The sequence below is a fragment of the Manis javanica genome, chromosome 15, assembly GCF_040802235.1.
Source record: "Manis javanica isolate MJ-LG chromosome 15, MJ_LKY, whole genome shotgun sequence".
Classification (NCBI taxonomy): Eukaryota; Metazoa; Chordata; class Mammalia; order Pholidota; family Manidae; genus Manis; species Manis javanica.
In genome coordinates, this window is record NC_133170.1 from 74416578 (window position 1) to 74436120 (window position 19543).

At 39.8% G+C, this 19543-nt stretch overlaps 2 protein-coding genes across 5 annotated transcripts in view; one reads left to right on the forward strand and one right to left on the reverse strand.

The window, feature by feature from the left end:
- The first annotated feature begins 55 nt into the window (after positions 1-55).
- Positions 56-5882, forward strand: PEBP1 (phosphatidylethanolamine binding protein 1). Its single transcript, XM_017657275.3, has 4 exons — positions 56-336; positions 1449-1558; positions 2262-2362; positions 4882-5882. The coding sequence occupies exons 1-4, from the start codon at positions 202-204 to the stop codon at positions 5097-5099; spliced, it is 564 nt and encodes a 187-aa protein (XP_017512764.1). The 5' UTR covers positions 56-201; the 3' UTR covers positions 5100-5882.
- Positions 5883-16099: 10217 nt separating this feature from the next.
- The window catches only part of TAOK3 (TAO kinase 3), a 166594-nt gene continuing 163150 nt past the window's right edge, over positions 16100-19543 (reverse strand). For all 4 annotated transcript variants that reach the window (XM_036993397.2, XM_036993399.2, XM_036993398.2 and 1 more), the window contains exons 20-21: positions 18492-18674; positions 16100-17452 (exon numbers count right to left, since the gene is read on the reverse strand). In XM_036993397.2, coding sequence (XP_036849292.1) covers positions 17291-17452; positions 18492-18674 — 345 coding nt within the window. In that variant the 3' untranslated portion in view covers positions 16100-17290. The remainder of the gene's footprint in view (positions 17453-18491; positions 18675-19543) is intronic.

A 19543-nucleotide genomic window follows, 5' to 3' on the forward strand; every position in this document is an offset into this window, starting at 1 on the left:
CTACGGGGCTCCACAATTAAGAGAGCAGAGGGGGCCTAGGCTTGGCCAGTGATTGGAGGAGTGGGACGGGGCGGGGCGCGTGCACGCCCCCGCGGGACCCACGCACCTCGGCCCAGTTTGCGGACTGCAGGGAGTCGGTGCTGTGGTCCTGCTGCAGGAGCCCCGCGATCCTTCCAGCTCCCCGCCTAGCTCGGCCTCGCGATGCCCGTGGACGTCAGTAAGTGGTCCGGGCCTTTGAGCCTGCAGGAAGTGGACGAGCGTCCGCAGCACCCGCTGCAGGTCAAATACGCCGGCGTGGAGATCGACGAGCTGGGCAAAGTGCTGACGCCTACCCAGGTACCTGAGGGCAGCGCGGGTGCTGCTGACCGCGGCGTGGAGGCCTGCAGGCCGGCGGTGCGGGGACCCGGCGGAGGAGGAGAGGACGTTCCGGCCTCCGTGCGCCGGATCCGCTAGGGAAAGGGGTCGCGGTGCCCACACGCTCTTGCATCGGGAAGCCTGCACGTGGCGGGCGCTGCTCGGCCCCGGACTTAGGGGCGCAAGCTGGGTCCTGCTCCCAGAAACAGCCCGGGCGGCGGGGGCAGAGGTGGGGAGGGGGCGGTGCCCGGGAAGCAATGGGCGGTGGCCGCTCTTACGCTCCGTCGCGCAGAGCCTCAACTAGGGTCTCAGGATTTTAGGTCTCAGTTTGGGGAGCAAAAGCTCCACGCGAGGACATGTGACACATTATGTAACCGGTGATCAGCGTTGCCCAGCCATTCCTCCTTTGTCTTAGGCTCAAGAGCGTGAAGCCAACGAAAGGCAAGTCACCAGGGCAACGGCCTTCTTCTGCCAACCGTTTGGCCTCTGACCCTTGTGGCCGAGGCCCGCCCAGGTCCTGGCTGCTGAAAGTGGAGAAACTAGAATGTCCAACACCGTTGCGGGTTGTTAGCCATAAAGCCCCAGGGCAGCGGTGTGGATACATTGCTCTGACAGTTCATTGTTTTGTGTGTTTAAATATAAAGTGCCCATCTCTCAGCGTCCCTTTTCCCAGACTCATCATCTTCCTCTGGCCACCTAGGCTTTCTCATTTTCTGTGCACGTTTAAGTGGCCAGTTAATTCAGATATTAGTTTAGCTGGTCCCAGTTCATCTCCTGGTCACCCAGTCATTCCAGGCAATGTAAGGTTGTAGTTGAGTGGGCTCGGCCTGCTCCAGGTTTGGAATCCTGACCCCACGTCTTTGTGTTAAGACTATGCAAGGGTACCAGTACTATAGTGTTGTTGGGACTAAAATAAATTTTTAGTCCCAGCAGGAGCGTATATTAAACTTCGGCTCCTGGCTCTTAGAGTCAATACACTTGAGCTTTTATTCATAATCTACTCTGTTTGACCTTTGAGGACTTGAGGTCAAAGAAAGAATGTTGGTTTCTTCAGCATTTCTGACTTTCTAACTCCAGATGGTTCCTTCCTGCAGGTTAAGAACCGGCCCACCACTATCGCATGGGATGGCCTTGATTCAGGTAAACTCTACACCTTGGTTATGACAGACCCGGATGCTCCCAGCAGGAAAGACCCCAAATACAGGTGAGTTGGGGAAAGATGGGGAACAGTGGGTCATCCACATATGACCTGGTGCCTCTTGCACTGTGTAAGTCCCTCGCTGGACATGCTGTGCAGAAGTAGACCTGGTTTGGTTGGGATGTTCACACCTGTGCTTAAGCCAGAGTGTGCATTTCCTGCTCCTTCACTGAGTCTAGAAACTACAGCTGAGAGCCACATCTACCCAAGGCCTGTTTTTGTACAGGGCTGTGAGAATGGGTTTTACATTTTGAAACGATTAGGAAAAAATTGAAAGAAGAGTAATACTTTGTGACATGGGAAAACTATACAAAATTCAAACTTCAGTGTCCATAAGATAGTTTCTATTGTAACACAATAGAGCTGGGTTAACTTATTTATATCTTGTCTGTGGCCACTTTCAGGCCACACCTGCAGAATTGAATAGTTGTGTCAGAGACAGCATGAACTGCAAAGCCTAAAACTCTTACCCTCTGGGCCTTTACAGGAAAAGTTTGCAGAGCCCGGCCCTAGAGAGCCTCAGGGGGAGGAAGTGTTGGGTTCTCCCTTCAGCGGACGCATGACGTTTTTTCGCACTGGCTTTCAGCAGGATTGTCTTGTTTGTTGCCACGTCCTGGCATGGAGCATGTGCCTTATGTACATTTGTTGGCTATGAAGTGTGTGAGTACTGATTTTCCTTGGTGTTGATGGCCCTGTGCTCCTCCTACAGGGAATGGCACCATTTTCTGGTGGTCAACATGAAGGGCAATGACGTCAGCAGTGGCACAGTTCTCTCCGATTATGTGGGCTCTGGGCCTCCCAAGGGCACAGGTCAGTAAAAGCTGCTTTGTGGGGAGACAGGAGGGGAGCTGGGGGGCACATGAGGATTGGCCTAAAGTGCTGCAAATTTTCATGTGGTTCTTAGAGACCCCTAACCCTAGTGGAAGTTTCAGGCAGCTCAGTTCACCTCCTGCTGGAGACTTTCAGACCTGCAGTAGTGTTGGGTGGCTGGAAGCACTGTTAGCAATGCCTACCAGCTGCTAGGCCTTGACAGGCAGGGAAATCAGAGGATACCAAGGAAGGGATGTTGCAGAACGCTTGGAGTGGTTCCCTAGGAGGGCTGCCCATGGATTGAACACAGTTAAGCTATTTGAGTTCTATATTCAACTTTTGCCCTGTAGGATCTTTGAGCTTCTTGTGCCCGTGAAGAGTCTCAGAAATGATCATAGTTTCCAAATTAATTATAAAAAATTGGCTTCTTCATCTTACTATGCTGACGGACAGTGACTGTAATGGGGTATGTGGGGGGGACTTGATAATAGAGGGAGTCTAGTAACCATAATGTTCAAGTAATTGTACATTAACGATATCAAAATTTTTTAAAAATTGGCTTCTTTATCTCTTTATATAGCTCCCTCTTTCTCTGGAAAACCTAGTGTGGTATACTGAAAAGATTTGGAAGACTCTAAGAACTATATGAAAGATAGACACACATCATCGTATTGTGTTATGTTTTACGTTTTATATATATAACATATATATTATCTGCTATTGTATATTACAGGATCCATTTGCTGGAACAAGGGAGTAGTGGTGGGTGGAGCATGGCAGCGTACTGGCTTCTGTACACATTGTCCAGCATGAGTCAGTGTGAAGGGGTACAGGAAGGTCCCTGACACGGACAGTTGGCCATGGGCTCATGTTTTATCTGTGGACCCAGAAACTTTAGATGATTTCAGGCCCTCTCATACATTCATAAAGAGAAGGTCAAGACATCTTTCCCAGGGATCTCTTAAGTTCTCTAGGGCATTTATAAAATTAGGCAGTTTAATTACGGAAAATACACACAGAGAATAAAGCAATTCTTTCAAGCAGGAGCTGTGTTCTCATTAACAAAAAAAAGCCTCAGTAACTCACTTTTTTCTTGTGCTTTTTTTCCCCCCATACTCTTTAATGATGTACGACTTATATATGAAAAAATGCCCCGATTGTAGCTCTTTAGTCAATGAATATTGACTGGTGCATGAAGGTGACCTCATAGGCACCTTTGACAACAAGCTGAGTTGTAGGATATTTCTGTTAAGGTTCATGTATGACCTTCTGAATTAAATTTCCCCAAAACTAACTATTTTCTCACTTCCCTCTCTATAGATTACTTTCGCTGTTCTTGTATTCATATAAATGTACAGGATGCATTTATTTTTGCTGACCGGTCTCTTTCTCTCAAGATAATGTCTGAGATTCATCCATGTTGTTTCTATGAGTAGCCTGTTCCTTTTTATTGCCAAGTGGTATTGCATTGTGTGAATGAATATACACAGTTTGTATAGCCAGTCTCCTGTTGATGGACATTGGGGTTGTTTTCAGTGTTTGAATATTATGAATAAAGCTGTTCTTTACATTCTTGTCATTTTGTGGGCATGTGTTTCCATTTCTCCTGGGTAAATACTTAGGGTAGATACTGTGCCCAAGAACGCTCCAAAAAGGTTGAAAAACATTGTCTTTATGTACCACATTTTGTTAATCCATTCATTAGTTGTTATTTGCAGTCCATCCACCTCTTGGCTATTGTGAATAATGATGCAGTGCACTTGGGTGTACAAATATTTAAATGACTTTTTTTTTTTTAAGCAGCTGATGGTGTACCTGTTTGTGTCTAGGACTGAATTGGAGCCTGTGGAAAGCCGCATTGTTAATAGGGTGCTTGCTGGCTGGTTTTAAAACATTCTTTGCTACTTTTTTGGTTGAAGTGAGTTTGGTCATTTCATTCAAAGCAGATCTCTATGCTTCTAAGGACCTAAGTTTTGGAAGTCGGAAGATAGTGTTCTCTGTTAGCCTGTGTAGACTTGGTTGTGGTATGATGAGCCCTGGTCAGTGCTTTTCTGACTTCTTTCATTTCTCATTTTTTTAGCACCTCCTATTTACCAGGCACTGGGGTAGGTTCTGGGGTGAAAATAGCCAAAAGACAAATATCACAGCTTTATGGAGCTCTTTCTAGTGAGGAGATTAAATTAAAAAGTGAGAATTTTAATTAACAATGTCACTGTGACAAAAATAAAGCTGGCATTTGGGTGGGAGTGGTGGAAAATGACGAGCTGGAGGGTCCTACTAGAAATGGGCTGGAAGCCTGGGGTGGGGTGAATGAGGAGCAGAGAGCGGTAGGGAAGCCATGCGGTGATTTTCAGCAGGTACGTGACCTGACTGATTCTACTTCTCTGGGTCCTTAGTGTTCGTCTTGCAAATGAGATGGTGTGGGTCTCTCTAAGTTTGCCCATTCTATGAAAATGGGCGACATCTCCATCTCATAGACTTCACTGTGTGTACATCTTCGCCTCTGCCTCTCCTTTTAGGCCTTCACCGCTACGTCTGGCTGGTTTACGAGCAGGACAGGCCACTGAAGTGTGATGAGCCCATTCTCAGCAACCGATCTGGAGACCACCGCGGCAAATTCAAGGTGGCATCTTTCCGCAAGAAGTACGGGCTTGGGACCCCAGTGGCTGGCACGTGTTACCAGGCTGAATGGGATGACTATGTGCCCAAACTCTACGAGCAGCTGTCTGGGAAGTAGGGAGAAACTAGGAGACAGAAACCCTCTCAGAGGTCCCAAGCAGTGTTCTCAAGTTCAGTAATACATGTAGTTTCTCTTCCTCCCCGTTCCCATTCTCTAGGTGAGACCAGAGCACTCAGATAGCGGTTAGGGTAACTTTTCCTTCTGACTATACTTTGTGATTCTAAAGTGTCACATACCCCCATTTATGTGTGATTCAATTTGAACTCATTTGGAGGGGTATTTTGGGTGTTAGGATGAGGACATCAAATTGTTAATGTAAGAAGAGCAACTCACAATTTACAGAAGAAAAAATTCAGATAAAAATACCAGGTCTATAGTAATAGGGCATCAAAAATAGTACATCAAAGAATCTTCAAGGAAGTGAAAAAAAAAATTCATTACCTCTATCTTTGTGAGCCTGAGTCTAGAATTGTGCACAGTGGCATCTTCTGGGATGTGTTTTCATGGTCCTTGTCTCACCAAGACAACCAGAGGTTTTGTGTGTCCACGAACGCCCAGCATGGTACATCTTGGACTGGTTACCAGGGGTCAGTGTCCGGTTCTGTCTCCCTTAAATAGCTGTACTGGAAAAAGCGACAGGGAGCGTCACTGTGCTGTCACGGCACATCCATCTAGATGAGCTACAGGGCTGGGTGAGAGGTTGTTAGGAATCTCTAAGTCTGTGCCTCTTAAATTGGTCACTCCTCACTGGTGTAAGGAAAGCTGCTCTGGAGTTGCTGAATGTTGTTAATTCTGCTATTTGCTTATAGTTGAATAAAATAAAAATATCGTGTGGATGAACTGTTCTCCAGGTTATTTTGCCCTTTTGGATTCAGGGGTTTCATAAATGCAGGAAGTCAAGAGACAGCCTCTAAGGGGGAGTAGCTCCTTTCCCTGATAAGCAGTGACCGTTGGGACTTGATTCAGGGACCACATAGAGGGTCCACGCTTACACGTGTGCTATTAAACTACAGCAGGAGCAACCATTCAAACTTGAGGCTTAAAAAAAAAAATTGACAAAACTTTAGGCTAAGTCTTCTCCCAAAAAGCAAGTTTGCTTTTTGTAAGTGGTCCTTTCCATCTGAGACTGAAGCTAGTTGAAAACCTTCCCCTTTGGGGTAGCTGTGCGCAGGAAACACAAGGACGACCAAGAAGTAGTCTACACCTCTCATAGTTTGGATTTATAATCCATATAGAATCTGTACCAAAAAGGGGAGACTGGCCGTCGGGGAGGGGAGGTTTCTTCCACACCACTTGATATACCAGTAAAAAGGAAAGGAGGTGTTTGAAGGTCTGTATCACTGACCTGATTTTTGATGGAGAAGGGATCCTGGTTAGGCCTACAGATGCTGAGCGAGGCTGGGCCTTTCCCCCACCTTTGGCTGCAGGACTTTTTTTTCCCTCTGAATAAATTTGGAAATATTGTGTCATATAATCTCTGGGGGAAGATAAAGTAGAAAGTAATTTTTTTTTAACGTTTGGGTTTTAAAACTCAATTTTTAAATAATATTTTCATTTAAATATTAAATAATATTAAACAAGTTGTACAGAAAACCATGACTTTCAAAATGAAACATGAAAAGTAATGATGCACAACATGGTCAGACCATGCAAAGAGTACAGGAAGAAAATGCCTTCTACCTTCCTGTCTCCTCAACAGCAGTTAAGTTTCCTGTGTTTTCTTTCAGAAACAAATAATAAGCATCCATATCAGCATATTTATGCTTTAAAAATCATAGTCTTGCTGTACACACTGGTATACCTACAGTTGTACACTGTTTTTCCCCAAGTATTGGATCTTCATGCAGTATTCACAGGTCACCACAGTCCATGTCACTATTTTGAACAAATACTCGATTTTATGGATGTTCCTATAATTAACCGGTCCAGTCTCCCCTACTGTGATTAGGTTATTTTTCATTATTTGCTATTATAAAAACTGCTTCAGCAAACGCTTTTCTATATATATATAATATTTGTACAAGTAACTTAGCGGAGTAAATTTCTAGCAGCGAAAGAATCAAGTCAAAGGATATGTACACTTTAAATTCTGATTCTAACAAAACCACCCCCCAAAAAGATCACCCTGCTTACATTCATGTCATGATATATGAAAGCACCCATTCTTCCATACCCTTCCCAGTTTTCTTGAACTTTATCCAATTTTGACAATTTGATGTTTACATTAAAAAATCACTTACTCTTTTTTTCTAAATTCCTGTTTTCTTTCTGCTAACTACAGTATTTTTAGTCATAGCATCCGAAGATTAATGAGGAATTACAGTAATCTGTTCCCTTGTCTAAAACAGATGTAGATGCAGATGATTCAGAAAAAGGTCAACAACCCAACCAAAAAAGGGGAAATGTATGTACAAGGTCACATAAAGGGAATAATGTGCATGAAAAGATTTATTAGTAACTTTAGAAACAAGGGGATACCATATGCTTTACCTGTTACATTGGCAGGTGAAGTGAACTTGCCCAAAGGCACCCGGCTATGAAGGAATGATCCAAGTTCTGAACCCAGTTCTGATCAGAGTCCAGCTCATAACCATCACACCTACCTGCACACAAATTCCCTTTGAGGCTCAGCCACCTCATGGAAAAGGGGTGAGAGGGATTTGCTAACCTGCTTGTCTTATCTCCCAAGGTTGCTACAGAACAACAAAATGATATTTTGTTATGATTAAGTGAATTGATACATGTAAATGATTAACTTGAATTGAGTGACATAGGAACAAAGTCTAAAAATGCTACCCACTCTCCTCAAGGCTATTACCTGGCTATGCATTTATCAAAAGTGTCTATAAAGGCTTAGAAGGAAGAGAACAGGAGTCTCTACTCCCATAGGCCAGCGTTAGCAGCCCCGCCAGGGGCCAGTATTTCTAACAACTCTGGAACCTCGGAAACTGCTCATCATTCTGACTTCAGGGCAGAACATGTGTCAAACATGGCAATTACTCTGGAAGCCCTAAATTAAGCCCCGATTCACAGAGACCAGCTCTCAGAAACCCAGGATTGGTATCTCTCTAATACTTTAACATTTTAATACACAGCCTAAATCCTCTTCTAGGTCAGCCAGCAAAGGACTTCTGGTCTTCAATTGGTCAAACAACCTCAGTGTCTACTTAAAACCTTCCAGCAGCTTGCATTTGCTGTGGGATGTAGACCAAATCCTTAAATGGCCTGTAAGGCTGTGTATGATCTGACCCCTTTATGCATCTCTGGTTTCCTGTGACTGTCTTCTCATTAAATCCCAAACTTACTGGCTGCGTCTCAGTTCCTTGACAAGCCAGACTGCTTCCAGATTTGATCCTTTACGAATGCTGCCTGAAATATTCCCTTCCACTTTCTTTGACACTATCCCGTACACCCTTTAAGTATCCTGTAGCTGACCTTCAGGGACTCCTTTCCTGACTAAGCTAGACCCTTCAGTACCACTCTTTTGCAGCACTGCAGTTGTAATTTTGAAATAAATGTATGTGTATAATTTTTAATTCAATGTTTATCTTCTTTATTAGACTGGATCCTTCGTGAAAGCAAGGGTAACCAATGTCTTGCTCAATATGCCTATCACTGGACTTAGGTCTAGCATATAATGAAATCTCAGTGAACATTAGTTGAATGAGTAATTGTAGTAGTCCTTAAGTTTAGGAGCATGGCCTTCTTTATGTCCATACATCCATACCATAAAAGTGCCTCCTCTCCTTCCCCAAATGTATAAAATGTATACTTGTACAAAAATTCACGTACAACTGAGTTTTTATTTTTTACCGAGCACTCTAAAAAGCCTGTTCATCAGCTCTCTAATTGTGATGACTACAAACATCAGAAAGCTGATCTAATTTCTAGTCTGGTGTCCCCTCCACTGAGGAATCCATATCTTTCAGATTTTTTTATTTCTTAGCTTAGCTCCTATTCCTGGCCTTGATTGTACCTTTTTCTTGAGGAAACTCAAATGGACTCAAACATCTTAAGATAGTATTTCTGGAAGTACTGGTAGGGCCATCTCTAGGATCATACCTTGGTAAGTTACCTGCTTAACCTGTTAACAAGAAGAATGTTTTTTAAACTTTGTTGAAGTATAATTGGAGTATACTATGCTGCACAATTAAAACATATAATTTGATTCACTTTATATATATATACCATGAAACCATTACAAAGATCAAGATAATTCTATCACCTCCAAAAGCTTCCTTGCAAGTCTTCATAATTCCTTCTATCCCTATCCCCAGTCAACTACAAATCTGCTTTCTGTCACTGTAGTTACCTAGAATTTTACATAAGTGAGACCATACAGTATGTACTCTTTTTGTGATTGGCTTTTGAGAATCATCCATGTTGCTGCATGGAGCAAGTTTTTTTTTAATTGAAGTACAGTTGACATAAAATACTATATTGATTTCAAGTATACAACAGTGATTCATCAGTTATATCCATTACTAAATCCTCAACCCAAGTAGTGCAGTTCTTATCTGACAATATAGAAAGATGTTACAGAACCATTGGCTATATTTTCCATGCTGCACTTTACATCCCCGTGACCAACTTATGATTGAGATTTTGTGCCTCTTTATCCCCCTCACTCTCCCCACCCACCCACCCCAACCCCTCCCCCATTGTAACCACTAGTCACTTCTCAGTATCGATGAATCTTCTGCTGTTCTGTTCATTTTGTTTTTCATTTCCACATGTAAGTGAAATCACATGGTATTTGTCTTTCTCTACCTGGCTTATTTCACTTAGCACAGTACCCTCTAGGTTCATCCAGGTTGTTGCAAATGGCAGGATTTCTTTCTTTTTATGGCTGAATAATATTCCATTGTATATATGTATTACTATGTTTTCTTCATCCATTCATCTATTAATACACACTTTGGTTGCTTCCTTATCTTGGCTATTGGAAATGAGATAATAAACATAGGAGTGCATAGATATTTTCAAATCAGAGATTTTGTTTTCTTTTGGTAAATTCCTAGAAGTGGGGTTACTGAGTCATATGGTATTTCTATTTTTAGTTTCTGAGGAACTTTAGTTTTCCATCGTGGCTGCACCAATTTGCTTTCCCACCAACAATGTAGGAGGGTATAGTTTGTTTTAATTGCTGAGTAGTATTCCATTGTATGGATATAACAATTTATCCATTCAACTGGTAATGGACATTTGAGGGTTTTCTAGTTATTTTTGCTATGACAAAGCTGATATGAACACATAGGATTCTGTGTGAGCATAGGCTTTAATTTCTTGTGTAAAATCTAGAAATGGGATTGCTGGTGTGTGTTTAACTGTATAAGAAACCGCCAAACTCTTTTCAAAAGTAGGTGTGCCATTTTACTTTGTGAGAGTTTCACTTGCTCTGTATCCTTAATAAAACATGTATTTTTTAAAGACATTCTAATGGACACGTAGTGTTATTTCATTGTGGTTTTAGTTTGCATTTCCCTGAGGACTCTTGATCTTTCCACATGTTTCTTGGCCATTTGAGTATCTTCTTTTGGAAAGTATTCACATCTTTCGCTTTTATTGGGTTAGTCTTCATATTATTGAGTCATAAGAGCCTTCTGTTTATTCTGGATACAAATCTTTGCCTGATAAACGTGGTGTGAATATCCTTTTGGTCAACCTGGGCTTACCTTTTTGACTTAAATACTATCTTTTGAAGAACAAAATTTTTATTTTGGTAAAAGTATTTTTCTTATCTATAGTTACTAGTTTTTCTGTTCTAAGAAACTTGCCTAGTCCCAGCTCACAAAGATTTTCTCCTGTATTCTAGAAGTTTTATAGTTTTAGATTCTTTACTTAAGTCTATCATCATTTTGAATTTATTGTGCCTAGTGAGATAACGTTCAGTGTTCGATGTTCCCCACACGGATGCCCAGTTGATCCAGTACCATTTGTTTGAAAGGATTTTCCTTTTTTCATTGAATTGTAACACCCTTATTAAGTCAGTTGACCAAATATATGAATCTATTTCTGAACTGTCTGTACTGCCCCATTGTTCTGCATGTCTTTTGGCCAGTACCAAACTACCTTGATTACTGTAGCTTTATATTAAGTCTTGAAATCAAGTAGAGTAAGTCCTTCAACTTTGTTATATTATGTTGTTTTTATTTCTATACATATTGTAGTTTGTCAGTGTTTACAAGAAAGCTTGCTGGAATTTTGATTGAGATTATATTGAATCTACAGGTCGATTTGGGGAGAATTGAAATCTTAACAATCTTGAATCTTTCTACCTGTGTACGTAGTATATTTTCAAAACAATTTAGACTGTTTTAAATTTCTTTTAGCAATGTCTTTTGTTGTTTTTTTCTACATAGAGATCTTAGAACTCTTTTTTCAGATTTATTTGTAAGTATTTTACATTTTTTGGCATGTAAATTTAGCAACTATGAATGCAGTTGTTTTTTAAGCTTCATTTTCCTGTTGTGTGCTGTTTGTATAAAATAATAATAGATTTTAAAAATATTAACCCTAGATCTGTGACCTTGCTAAATTCATTTATTAGCTGTAGCAGTTTTATTCTTTGGAATATTTTCTTTGTAAACAATTCACATCATCTACAGACAATTTTACCTCTTTTTCTAATCTTTAATAAATTTTCTTCCCTTATGCATGGGTAAGACCTCCAGAAATAAGTTCCTCACTTACTCTGTTAATATGGTGATTACACTGATTTTTAAATGTTAAACCAACTCTGTATTTTTCAGATACACCTTACTTATTCATTGTGTACTAACAATCTTTTAATATACTGCTAGATTTGATTTACTAATATTTTGTCAAGCAATTTTGTATCCATATTCATTTGTAGTTTTCTTCTTTGTAAAGTGTCAGGTTTTGATATTACATATACATAAAATAAGTTGGGTAGTAGAGCCTGCCTTCTTTATATTTTGAAAAAATTTGTCTAAGGTCTGTGTTATTCCTTGAATGACAGAACTGACCAGTGAAACTGCCTGAAATTGGAGTTTTTTTCTTTGGGAAATTGTTTATGACAAAATTTTCAATTCATATGGCCTGTTCAGTTTCTGTTTCTTCTTGTGTCAATTTTGGTTAAGTTGTATTTTTCAAGAAATGTCAAATTTCTTGCAAAAAAGTTGTAAGTTTTTGCTCATTTTCGTTTAAGTATTTGTAGCATCTGTGTTGATAAACCTCTTTTTCACTCCTGATACTGGCAATTTGTTTTTTTCTTGGTAAGTCTAGCCAGAAATTTGTTGATTTTGTTGCCCTTTTCATAGAATAAGCTTTTGACTTGGGTAGTTTCTCTTGTTGTTTTATCTCATTTAATTGAATTGCTCCTCCTTCTTTCTATCCGTATACATACTTTACTTTGCTCTTCTTTTTCTAGTTTCTTAAGGTGGAACTTTATTGGTTTCTCTTCTAATATAATCATTTAAAGTTTAAGATTTTTAAGGGCTACTTTATCTGCCTCTTACAAATTTGGTATGTATATTTGTCATTCAGTTTGAATATTTTCTACTTTCTCGTGTGATTTCATTTTGGCCTATGTCTAATTTGGAAATGCATTGTTTAACTTCCAGATGTTTTATTCCTAAATATTTTATTATAGTTGGTTTTTAAAAAATTCTCTTTGGTAAGAGAATGTTTTGTATGATTCTGATTTTTAAAGATTTACTAAATCTTGTTTTATGGCCTGCCCCAGCATATGGTCTAGCTTGGTGAATACATCATGTATATTTGAAAAGAATGTGTATTCACATTTGTGGATATAGAGTTCTATAAATGTCATTTAAATCAAGGATGGTTGATAGTGTTATGATCTGTGTCTTATTTTTGTGTGTATGTGCCTAGTTGCTGAGAGGAGTTAAAATCTGTAATTGTTTTCTATTTATGCATTTAATTCTGTTAATTTTTGACTCATGTATTTTGGGTACTGTTATTAGGTGTATATATACATTTAAAATGATGTCTTGATAAATTATTCCTTTTCATGTTATGAATGCCTTTATATATTTGATAATACTGTCTTGAAGTCTATTTTAGTTGATACCAAAATAATACTCTAGCCTTGATTTTATTATTTACATGGCACTTTTTTCCTCTATTCACTTTCAACTTATCTGTGCCTTTATAGTTTGTCTCTTATAGGCAGCATATATTCCTTTTTATATCTACTCGATCAATCTCTTTTAACTGAACTGTCTAGAGACTTTAATATTTAATATAATTATTGATATGGTGGGATTTAGGTCTACCATTTTGTTTTCTGCTTGTTCCTCTTTTTTCTTTATATCTTTGTTCTCTCCTGTCTTCTTCTGGATTATTTGAATATTTTATCTATTGAATTTTTGGTTATACCTCTTTGAGTTTTCTTTTTGTTTTTAGTAGTTGCTCTAGGAGTTATAGTATCCATAACTAATTTTTCATAGTCTTATTAAAAGAATTGTATTACTTCATGTAAAATGTAGAAGCCTGGCAACCATACGGGTCTTTTAACTCCCAAACTTTACATTATAGTTGTCATGTGAATTGCATTTACATACATCAAAACACTCCCCACTGTGGTAATTTTTGCTTCTAACAGAATATATATTTTCAATGTATTTTAAAGAATATGAGGGATGAAAGTATTTTATATTTACCTAGGTATTTACCATTTGTTGCTCTTCCTTCATTCTCAGTGATCCAGGTTTCCTCCTTGCATCATTTTCCTTCAGTATGAGGAACTTCCTTAGAATTTCTTGAAGAATAGGCTGCTGGCAATGAATTCTAATTTTTCTTCATCTGAGAACGGTTTTATTTTGCCTTCATTCCCCTGTCTTAGTTGCTTCCCCACAGTCCATCTGCTTTTATATTTCAGTGTCCTCAGATAGCTGCTTTTGCATTTTATCTAGTTTTGAGTTGCAATCAGCGGGACTTACTGCTATGCCAAACTAGAGCAATAAAAATTTATTTTTTATATCTTATTTCTCTGGCAAAATATCTTACTAAACTAAAATCAGAGGGGTAAATGGAGTTCTTACATGGGCATGTTTCCAGTTGCCCAGGAATACTCTTTTTCAGTAGATATATAAAGCAAATAATTATAGATGGTAGTAAATTCAAGAAACAAAATTTTTTACTTAATTCATTGGGTATCATTGGAAAGTACTCTCTGATATTCCCTCTGACAGTAGTTGTTTCAGTTCCTTTGAACTCCTGATAGCACCCAGCACTTGCTTTGTCATGGTCTGTCTTAGTCCACTGCTAAGCTAATCCATTGCTGATTTACTTCTGTGCATATTTTTCAATGCATATTTAAACCATGAGCTCCAGCAGAGTAGTGACCCCATCCATCATTATTTACTGCTCTATCTCCCATGTACACAACAGATGCTCAATAAATATTTGAATGAATGAGTGAATGTATGCTGATCCCGGCACTTCTGATATCCCCTACGTTTCTGTTTTTTTCCTTTATCTATAGCACTTATTACCATGTAAGATCATATAATTATTACCATTTTCTTCCTACCCTCAATGTAAGCCCCACTAGGGCAAGGATCTTTACCTGTTTGACATACACTGATGTATCTTAAGCATCCGGCATTGCACCTGACATATAAAGGACTTGGTAAATATTCACTGAATGAATACTTGTATAAATCAAAGGTAAGCAGTCCTTCCTCATAGGCATGATAAACCTGTAATAATTCTTTTCTTTTTACCTTGGGAGTTTGGTAAATGTTGGAAGACTACAGGACACTGGATTTCTGCTGCTGTCCCTTTTTCATACCTGTTCTCTTGCTGCCATTCTGGTCCCGGTCTATTTTTATTGCCCTCTCATGAAGGTACTAGGAGTTGGAGGACTTGGTCTATACCAGGTCTTAGGAACAGGGACCCACATTCTTTCTTTCTGGTAACTACCTTGGGATACATCCCTGAAAAGCTGGTGGTGAGGGAAGTTTTATAAAGAGCAGCACCTAGAATCTCACAGACATGCCTTTTCATAAGATAGGTGGACATTTTTCACTACAGAGAGAAATAGATGAAATAATTTACAGGAAGTCTTTCTGCCTTACTGATGATTTAATGTCCTCTGAGTGACAGTGTGACCTGTGCTTAGGAGTGTGGGTTCTGCAATCGGAGAGGTCTTAATTCAGACTCTCCCACTATGTATCCTGGGCTGAGCTTATTTCCTTATCTTTAATATGGTTAGTGTAGTGTCCCATCCCATGGCAAGCATAAACATGCAATACAGGATATCTATGCTTTGTGGAAAATTGTGAGTCTTCTTTTCAGCTTTTCCAGTATTATTTTCTGGTGTACCTGGTATAGAAACATCAATGAACTAAGCTGCTAAGGAAACTGGATGATAATTATTAAAGGCTTTATGGTTGGGGTTAACCCATATTCATAATTATTTTGTCATTTTTTGAGTATACCTCTTTGCTTTAGTCGATCTGAGTCTACATGGTTGCAATTGTCTGTGATGACTGAATGTCCTGTAGGATACAAGAATGATCTTCAGGTCATCATGCTGAATATGAATTTTCAACGTCTAGGACTTAGAACCCTAAGACTATGAGAAGATCTTACTTAGCTTGTCTTGACCCCAAAACCATATCCTGTAAGTTATGCATTTTACTACCTTATTGTTGTGCACATAAAATTATTCTAATAAAAGCAGAATGTGAAGGGAGGAGGGATCATTTCAAATATTTGTTATAATGTCTTTTTCACAGGCTGTCCAACTTGTTTCCTCGGCAATACATGCACCTATGCACAACTGGCACATTGGTGTGTATGTGTGTGTGTGTGTGTGTGTGCCCAGGCACATGTGTCTTTTTCTATTCTTGAGGATAAAAGGTACAGTTGACCACTTCAAACAGTGCAACACTATTTTCAGCCCTGTAGAACAACCTGAGAGACACAGCTTTACCTGGAAACATGGGTGGCTTTACAGCAGTCGGGATGAAGTAGAACGGTTTCTGGAGAGTGGCTCTTCCTCTCGAATATGAACTGGTGAACCTAGAAGGGAAACTTCCTGCTACAATAACACAGCAAGGCGATGTGATGAACACTTTTATTTACAAATATAATTAAAAGCTCTGACAGTTTTATCATGCTCTTCCTTGGAACCTGAAAAATGTTTTGTTTTGTTTTTTAAAGTGCATGCAAAAGAAGTAAAGCCTTTTTTTTTTCATCATTTTTTATTGTAAGAAAATACACAGTTTGAAAGTGTGAATAATGCAATATTTATGACCAAGATATGGGATTTGGGGAGGGGAAGGGAAATAAAGAAAAAGATCAAGATGATCTGATTGAGAGACAGTGTTGGACTCCAAATACTGAATTGGAAAAGGAGGGAGGTGGGGAGGAATAGGAGGAGGAAGTAAAAAAATTTGATCAGAGAAACAGTTAAAATACAATATGAAAATAAGTAATACCTCTCCTTAAATTCCTTCTATACACAAAATACACGATTTGCCAAAGCCCAATTTGTGCTACTGGGATTCTGTGAGCTCCTTAAGTGTATTCACATCCTCTGCAACAGCAGAAAATGATTATGATACAATCAGAATATGCTGAAGACAAGTTAAACTCTTGCCAGCAGGTTCTTAAAAATCACGAGATCTCTTCACCCCGCCCACCCACCCCATCCCCAAAAAAGTAATAATATGTCACCACTGATATGTACATCACAATTAGTTTCTGTAAAATGTATCAAATTTTCAATCTTTAATAAAACTTTGTTTTTTTTAATTCCTGATGAATAAATACCAAAAAAATAAAATAAAATAAAATAATGCAGCAGCTAGTTAAGGTGTAAGGCTGCGGATATTGTGTCTCTCTCCCCCTTGGCATTTATTATTATTTTTTTTGCTTTGCTTTCACAGATTGGTGGTAATGAGTGATTTTGCTTAAAGCAATATACGTCCACTTTTTGTTGTTGGTTTATTGGTCTTGTTAAAACTGTCTCCAACGTTTTCACTGAAACATTTTGAATCACATCAATACTGTGACGTGTACTATGAGTAGAAGAGATGGCCAGGTCTTGGCCAGCACTGAAAGTTGACACGGGGGGAGGAAGGGGCCCCTGATGGAGTAAGAATAAACAGGCACTAGTCCGACACGATGTCAGTAAGAGTAAGAGAGAGAGAGAGTGAGAGCAACGCCCGTTAAAATGGGGAATGTGGTTTTGCAGGGTCTGAATTTTTTTGTTTTCTTTTTTTTTTTGTAAATGGCAAAAAAATTTAATCTCATCTATAGTCCTCCTTAGGAAAATCTAATGTAACCAAATTCCCAAATCCCATTCTGAGGCTCTCCATGTCAAAAGTTTCAATCTCTCGCTCTTGCCTTTCCAATAGGTACTTTATTCTCTCGCTGCGTTCCTTCTGAAGGGCAGCCAGCTCTTCTTCAATCTAAAATAAGCACAATGAGCAGTTCTTAATGGGAAGGATCTCCCTACAGGCACCCACACGCACACATACATACACACGTACAACACACACGCATAGGAACTAAGAGTGAACTGGAGTGGGGAAGGCTGGGGGAGTCCTGTGATAAATGCCGTGTATCTAATCCATTATATTTGAAACTTGCTCACAGGAGTGAACATGTTTGGAGCTCACTTGGGGCTGGCACTACCATTCTAGCAAGCCAAGCAGCTGGGCAGATCTAGGCCAGTGTCCTGTCTCAGCAGGAGACGGCCCAGGAGAAGCTAAAAGACACTCAAGCACAATTAGATTGTGCTGCTCTCCCAGAGAGAGCCAAATTCCCCCTGGGTCATTAGCAATTTAGTTCTAGAACAGGAGCTGGGAAAATAGTCTCTTACACTGGTCTCAGGAAACTACCAGAAGAAAGCACAAATAACTGGTTATGCAAATAAATGCTTAACAGTTTTGAGATGCTTTATGAAATCTACTTCATATTCCTCAGCAATATCTAAAGCAATGAATATTTCAGTTCCAATAACATTTATTATGCATGACATTATCAGCCTCACTTCAATTTAATTTTTTTAAAGAGTCCTGCTGATGATTTCTTTTGGTTTAGAAATCGCTGAAAATAAACACCAAATCTGCATGTGGCTTCCTCATGCCATTTAGCAGCCATGCTAACCAGCTCAGAGTACCTTGCATATGTCCTATCAACTACCCAGTAACCCACGTCATTCCTCTGGCTGGGAAGGTGGAGGGTTTCCTAGCAGAGTAATAGAAAGAACTCAGGCTGTGAGAACAGAGTTATATAAATAACTTAACCATTTGAGCCTTAGTATCCTGCCGGTAGAATGAAGATTATGCCCACCTCTTGGAGTTCTAGCAGTATAAAAGCAGATAATACGTGGACAGTGCCTACTTTAATCCCCTGGTACCTAGGCAGGGCTCAAAAAGTGACTGTCCCTAGGCCATGGCCCATCCTCCACCCAGGTATACAGGACCCGTAGTACCATTTTCATACCTTCTGCTCAAGATGTGCTCTGCGCAGAGACACCCTCTGCTCTAGCTTCTGGAGCTCACGTTCATGTTGTGCCTCTGTTTGCATCTTGATTTTGCTCTGGTAGGCATTGAGCAGCTCCATTTCCTGCTGGAGCTGTAGCCTCAAGGCCTGGCATTCTGCTTCTTGGGCCTCATCTAGCCGTAACTGCGGGCACAGAAGACATACACTGTAATTCACTCCTAGCTTACAGCACTTAATGGCTAGTGGAAGACATTTCCTTCTTTGGACTGAAACAGGTCCTCTCAGAAAAACAGGTGCCCTGGGTACATTCAGAGTTAGGAATCAAAAACAGTACATTCTGCCCAATGGGCTACAAAGTTTTAAAACACATTCTTTTCTTAAAACAGTCTTTCTTAAGAAAACAAACACATTGTTAAGAAAGCCTGGTTTCTTAAGACCACACTAGCGAGAGTCAAGAACGCTACAATACTTCATTGATTAAGACTGTGGGCTTCGGAGGCAGGCTCCTGAGCTTGAATTCTAGCCCCACCATTAGCTTAGGCGTGTCACCTTGGCAAGTCACTCAACCTCCCCAAGTCTCATTTTTTTCATCTCAAGAAAACAATAGTCCATACCCTCTAAGATTGGTATGTGGATTAAATGACAGACGTCATATAAAATCCTAGGCATAGTTCTAGATGTATACCAAGTGTTCAGTAAATATCATTATTTATTGATATTAATGATAGCTGTTATCATTGTTTTGGTTTTGACTAGCCAATTTCCATATTTAGATATCTTTAACCCCCAAATCACCATACCTTTAGATGTGCTTAGCTCTAAAAAAATGAATCCAAGCTCCAGACAATTGAGGAATATACCATGTACTATTATGCTCCTAGCAAATAATGTTGGTTCCTATTATTGGCTATGTAAGTGATCTTGCTGGCCAGCCACTCTAAAACTCAAGTGGTTCAAAATCTCTTTCCCACAGAAGGTGGCCTTGATAATCTTATGGGGCATATTCTGGTTTGAAGCAGTGAATCAGTGCCTTACTATAAGGCAGCCTGATA

Excerpts from the sequence above, each read along its gene's own strand:
- PEBP1 (XM_017657275.3), top strand. The coding sequence starts at position 202 with ATGCCCGTGGACGTCAGTAAGTGGTCCGGGCCTTTGAGCCTGCAGGAA. Across the intron at positions 337-1,448 it reads AAGTGCTGACGCCTACCCAG|GTTAAGAACCGGCCCACCAC; the intron begins GTACCTGAGGGC and ends TCCTTCCTGCAG. Across the intron at positions 2,363-4,881 it reads TGGGCCTCCCAAGGGCACAG|GCCTTCACCGCTACGTCTGG; the intron begins GTCAGTAAAAGC and ends CTCTCCTTTTAG.